This window comes from Vidua chalybeata, chromosome 3 (genome assembly GCF_026979565.1).
Source record: "Vidua chalybeata isolate OUT-0048 chromosome 3, bVidCha1 merged haplotype, whole genome shotgun sequence".
NCBI classification, from domain to species: domain Eukaryota; kingdom Metazoa; phylum Chordata; class Aves; order Passeriformes; family Viduidae; genus Vidua; species Vidua chalybeata.
Window position 1 is genome coordinate 47,031,394 of NC_071532.1, and position 6,042 is coordinate 47,037,435.

General features: G+C 48.5%; 1 protein-coding gene across 1 annotated transcript in view; it reads right to left on the reverse strand.

Moving 5' to 3' along the window:
- The window catches only part of UST (uronyl 2-sulfotransferase), a 153,137-nt gene extending 149,345 nt beyond the window's left edge, over positions 1-3,792 (reverse strand). The window contains exon 1 of the mRNA XM_053939235.1: positions 3,528-3,792. Within this exon, the coding sequence (XP_053795210.1) occupies positions 3,528-3,777 (250 nt within the window). The 5' untranslated portion in view covers positions 3,778-3,792. The remainder of the gene's footprint in view (positions 1-3,527) is intronic.
- Between the last annotated feature and the right edge of the window lie 2,250 nt (positions 3,793-6,042).

Here is a 6,042-nt window from a genome sequence, read left to right on the forward strand (position 1 = left end):
ATACAATGAGGGAAACTGCAAAATTCACATTGCAAACATGGTTTACAAACTAACTGCTCATTTTTGTTTGGAGATGTGAATTTTAACACCATAAATTGTGGGTTGCAAGGACTACAAGGAAAGAGTTGCTTATACACTGAATCTGTGGCTTCGGGGGGGGGGGGGGAAAGTTGGGGTTTTTTTTATTGTCATGAAACTTGCCACTGCTGTATAAGACACACATTTACATGTACAGCTTTAGTAGTTCACAGGACAGGATGCCCAATACCTATTCCTTCAAGCAGTTCTGTTAGCTGCCTGGAAGACAATAAGCCTTCTATTTACAAAAAATAATTGTTCTTAATTTGAAAGCCTTCCCAACTGGATACCTCAAGGAGTACACACCACTCTAAAATTTTTTAAAAATAAAATGTTCAGCAACGTCACCCACGTGGATCAACTTTGACAACCCAAATGAAACTGCAGACCAAGGAAGTATAAAGTAACTTCATAAAGTTGCATGCAAACAGACACGTCAGTACCCAAAGTATATCCGACTTATCTGCAGAGGCAGCAGCACCACTTGCTAAGTGGGTACTAGGACTCCAGCCAGCCGTGAGGACTCTGCTTCCCTCTCAGCCACTAGCCTGGTGCAGGATGTTAGCCAAGCCTTTATCTCCTTAACATCCCAGGTCACTCAGGCACAGAAAGGAAATTCCTACACTAATTCATGTAACAAGTGCAGAAGTTCATTAGCAGAGATTAATAGATCTGTCTACTTTCTTTTGCGAGAATCCTATACTTCAAAAGAACCCCAAAACATTTTCAGTAAGATTGCACTCCATCCTCAGGGGCTCATCACGTTCAGACTCACACAACAAAGGCTTTTCTGCACTTGCTGAGTACCTCACAAAAATTATTATGACCCATTCTCCAAGATGCAGTGGTTTCCAAGCCTTTCATCTGCAGGCCTCAGAAGATTTTCCAGCAGACATGCAACTACTGGCTAGAGTGGTTAGGGTAGTAGATCCTAGTTCTATTTCCCCCATTCCACAAAAGCAGTCAAAAGGCCACAAAGTGAGAAACTGAATAACTCTGCATTTCTTGCAGTCTATTTTCACCCAAGCTAAGCAATATTTATACCAGAAGATGAAAATTTTAAAAATTGACAAAAACTTTCTGGTGAAACCAGAGATTGTGTTTACTCCCACTAAAGTACAAATCAATTGCAAACAAAATCTTCTACCAGTTTGAGCTGTGCCTCTTAGTCCCAAAAAGAGAAGACTGAGAGGGGATCTCATTAATGCATATAAATATCTCAAAGGTGGGTGCCAAAAGGATGGTGCCGGACTCTTTTCCATGATGCCCAGGGACAGGATGAAGAGTAATGGCCATAAACTAGAACACAAGAAGTGGCAGAGCACTGGAACAGGTTGCCCATGGAGACTGTGGAGTCTCCTTGTCTGCAGACATTCAAAACCCACCTGGATATGTTCCTGTGTTGACCTGCTCTAGGTGACCCTGCCTTGGGATGGGAAGTAGACGAGATGATCTCCAGAGATGCCTTCCAACCCTAGCAATTCTGTGATTCTATGGCGGAAAATTTGTCAGTTTCCTCTTCAGTGGAGGAATTTCTTCCTAATTGTAATATTAAAGGGAAAAAAAGTCATTAAAACTCAAGCCAGAATTGCTGTTGTGTTCATGAAGTAATATCCAAAGCATTTTCCTTCTCCTGTTTTCACTTGAATTTTCACTGACTTTTTACAGCAGAATCAGACAGTAACATTATCTGGAAGTAACTTCAGTTCTCCTGGTCCTATTTCCCCAACAAAACAGGAAAAATTGACTTGGACTGCTTAGAGGCTTGTCCAGCTGAGTTCTGAATACCTGCAAGGACATCCCAATCTCCCTGGGTAGCCTGTTCTAACACCTGACTCCTTACAAACTGAAATTTCTTTCCCTTATATCTCATTGGAATTTCCCTTGCTGCAACTTGTGTTTGCTGTCTCTTGTCCTACTGCCTCTCCATACTTTCTCACTAGTTAACTGAAGACATGGAATAGTTTTCCCAAGGAAAAGCAACACCCACACATAGCGCTGTATTCTTAAAATGTTCATAAAATATAGACATGTAGAAAAGGATCTGCAGCTAATTTTTCTGAAATACATGAACTGCAGTTTTGTTTGTAACCTAACATTGTCTCTTATGGCTTGTACTTCTGCAGCATGTACCACCAAAGCCTCACCCTCACACACAAGTAAAGCAGAGCGGCCAATGCGGTAAAAACTCACACCACTAATTATTCTGTAGTAATCCTCCTATATTGAGAAACACTCGGTTTTTGTTCCCTATTTCATATCACCGAATGGAACTATATGGTCTTGAAGGTCCCTTCCAATCTAAACCCATGTCCCCGCTATGGGCAGGGAACACCTTCTACCAGAGCAGGCTGATCAAAGCCCCATCCAGCCTGGCCTTGAACAATACCAAGGATGCGGCATCCACAGCTTCTCTGGGCAACCTGTTCTGGTACCTCACCACTCTCATAGTGAAGAATTTCTTTCTAACACCTAAACGAAATCTGCTCTCTTTCAGTTTAAAGTCATTCCCCCTTGTCCTACCACCACCTGAATTAGTCCTGCCAACCTAAGGTACTTACTCAACCTCACAATAAACTCTTTTTCACACAACTTCTCTGCTGAGCAGGGAAGCAACATTTAGCGATGCGGACACTGGCTACAAAGAAAAACCACGTGAAAACTTGTGGTCAGCATGAGGGTGAGAACTACAGGCCACAGCGGAGGGCTTACACCCGCTCTACGGGGGCAGCTCCTTCGGGGTTACGCAGGTAACCAGGTTGGCAAAGCACCAGAGTGAGCTCGAGTGTTTGAGCGGTGTTGCACTGACCCTGCTAAGCACACCCTTCTCTCTAGATTCCAACCTCCTGCACCAGGATGCATGCGTGGTTCACAAAGTGCATCTGGGTTTTTTTGGTTGGTTTTTTTTTTGGTGGTTTTTTTTTGGTTGTTTTTTTTTTAAACCAGCATCTTCTACTGTGGGCCATCCACAACCCTGCATCGCCTCTCCGGGGCACGGCACTCGGCAGGGAGGCGCTGACAGCTCAGGGCGGCAGCGCCCGAGCTCCCCCGGTGCGCGACCCGCGGGCAGTGAGCGCTGCCCTCCGCTCCGCTTCGGACCTACCTGGCGGCCAGAGGAGCCGGCACACCGCGCTCTGCCACGGCCACCAGGCACACAAAGAGCCGCCCTCGGGTACAAAGCAGTCCCGGGGCTGAGAAAGTCTCGAGAGGATTCTGCTTTGGCCAGCATGAACTTGTGGCGGGGCGCGCCCCACGCTCGGCTCTCGGGGCGCCGCCGGCCGGTCCCACTCCGGGGTCAGCACTCACGGCGCCGCGTCTCGCCTGCGCACCCCGCCCGGCAGCCCCAGCCCCGCGGCTGTGTCCCCAGTGCGGAGGGAGGCCCCAGCCCAGCAGCAACATGGGGTGAGGGAGAGCCGCAACAAGTCCCCGCCGCCGCCGGCCGCCCTTACCCAGACAGTGCCGCAGGGCCAGCAGAAAGTGCGGGGGGCCCCCGTTGAGCTGGTAGAAGAGGGAGCCCAAACAGAAGAGCAGTAGGGTGGCCATGCAGAAGACATAGTCGCGCAGCGAGAGGAACGGCAGCAGCGAGAGGGGCCGCCGCCTCATCAAGCCCCCGCCCTGGCCCGGGCCCCCTCCCGCCGCCGCCGCGGGGGGCCAGGGCGCCGGGCATTCCCCGCCGCCGTGCTGCTGCTTCTTCTTCATCCTCCCCTTCGCCGCCGCCGGCTCACGCAGCCCGCCGGGGGAAGCGCATCCTCCATCCGCCTGCGCGGCTCCAGCTGCCCGCGGCCGGGAAAGTTCCCGGGAGCTCAGGGGATCCGTCCCGTCCCCATCGCCGTCTGCCCCCGGCTCCACGGCAGGCGAGAGTCCCCGGCGCTCCTGCGGCGGTGGCTGCTGCTGCTACGGAACGCCGCTAAGGGGAGGGGAAGGAGGTGGTCACCATCCCGCTCCCTGGGGCTCCTCTCCTCCTTCGCCGCCGCTCTTGCTCCCTCTCTCCGCTCGGCCTCTTGCTCCGGTGTCAAGTTACAGCCAGCGTTCCACCACCGGCCGCCCGCAACTCGCGGCCGACTTATGCGCGCCGCCCGGTCTCGCCGCCCCCCGGCCGGCCCGGCCCCGGCCCCGGCCCCGGAGCCCGCCCACCCCGACCAGCCCCGGCCCGCCCGGCCTCCGGTCCCGCCATGCGCCCGCCGCCACCGCGCCAGCGACCCCTGCGGGCGCCGCCGCCGCCCGGCCCCGCCGGCACAACGCACCTGCCCCGGCCCGCCGGGCTCGGACATTGCGGGGTGCCGAGCAAATTCTAACGCGGCTTTAAGGTCTGCTGCCTTTATAGTCGCGTAACATCGTTCGTGAGGGACGAAAGGGACTACTCTTCTTGCAGCCTTGCTGGGGTGATTAAAGCAGAGCTTCTGTCTACTGGGGACAAGGCTTTAGACCAGTACAGGAATGACAAAATTAAGATTGCACACACAACCTTAATTTGACCCCCTTGTACATATGGCTTATGATACAGTCTCTAATTACTCGATCATGCTATTTTTCCTAGATAGCCACTTCCAACCATGTGACTGGTGGGTGAATGGCATTTGCTCAGCGCTGAGCTGTGTAATAGCTTCATCCTCTTTATACAGCATATGTCCCCAATGTGTCCTGATGGCTTATTTGGAGCTATTCTTGTTCTTGGGCATTGTCTGATGTAGAAATATATTTCATTCCCCATGTGGTTGTGTTGTCAGCCCATCAGTGGAGGGAGGAGAGCTTGGGGCGGTAATGTTGGTTCACCATTTTTTTTTTTTATGGACCTGGCTGGAATTGGGGATTTCCCAAGATCCTGCTCATGGCATCATATGAGACTCTTCATTTCTAAGAAACAGAAAAATTCTATTCGCTGTGGTTTGTAAGAAAAATTGAAAATCAGAAGCCAAGTGTAACTCACCACGTAAGAAATTAAAAAGCAATCACACTTTTAAGGCTTAAAAAAGAAGTATTCTGGTTTAGAGCACCTGACTTAATATTTTCACACTTACAGCTGGAAATTTTGCTCAGGAGACTACATTCAGATGTTTTTGCCACTTGCCCTGAAAGGCTTGGGTAAATGCTGTCTATGCTACTGACTTTGATTTTTTTTGTTGGCAACAAGCAGCAAAGGGTAAAATATGGAAATTAATCTTGCTGATGTGGATAAGAGGATGAAGACAGAGTCTAACAATAAAGAACCATTCCCATTGCATTCCTTGATAAAAAAATACTCTCATATTGCCTGAAAAAACAGACCTTCTTAGTTTGGAGAGGAATCTCCTGGTTTTAGTTACACAGTTCCACGACATCAATGCACAGATGCTCCACAGTCATATGAAACCTGTAGCAAAGGCAAAATGAGGTATGACATATCATTTCTGAAAAAGAGAAAGTAACAGAATACAAAAAAATAAGCCCACTTTGGGCTAAACCTTTAGGGCTCCAGTTCACTTAAAACAGAAATAGGCAATGCCTTTCACCAGATAAAGCCATAACTCTAATTGCATGATTAAGCTACCACTTCTTAATTCTCATTAATATTTCTTTGAAACTTTTAGGAAGTACTAGGGGCCTACTTACTATACTCTGCTTCCATGAATGTTTTAATGTTTTATATTCTTTTGAATACTTCAGTATCTACCATCTTGCTTGGATGACAACTTTGCAGATTTGGTTAATAGTGATAGTTGCTGTTGCAGATGAAAAACAGATAAGCTCTTAGACTGAATGTTTGAGAAAAATGAATGCTTTGATGAGAAGACAGACTATACCTGTAAGGTGAATCAATAAATCTTTATTTTTCTGGTTGCAAAGAATGTCTTTGATCTCTAGGCAGAGATTAAAAAAAAAAAAAAAAAAAGGATGGAAAAAGAGACCAATCAATGGAGCAAAATTTAAGTGGGAAGGCTATATTGTGGAGAGTTCTTGCCATATTTCTAAGCATCAACAGATTAA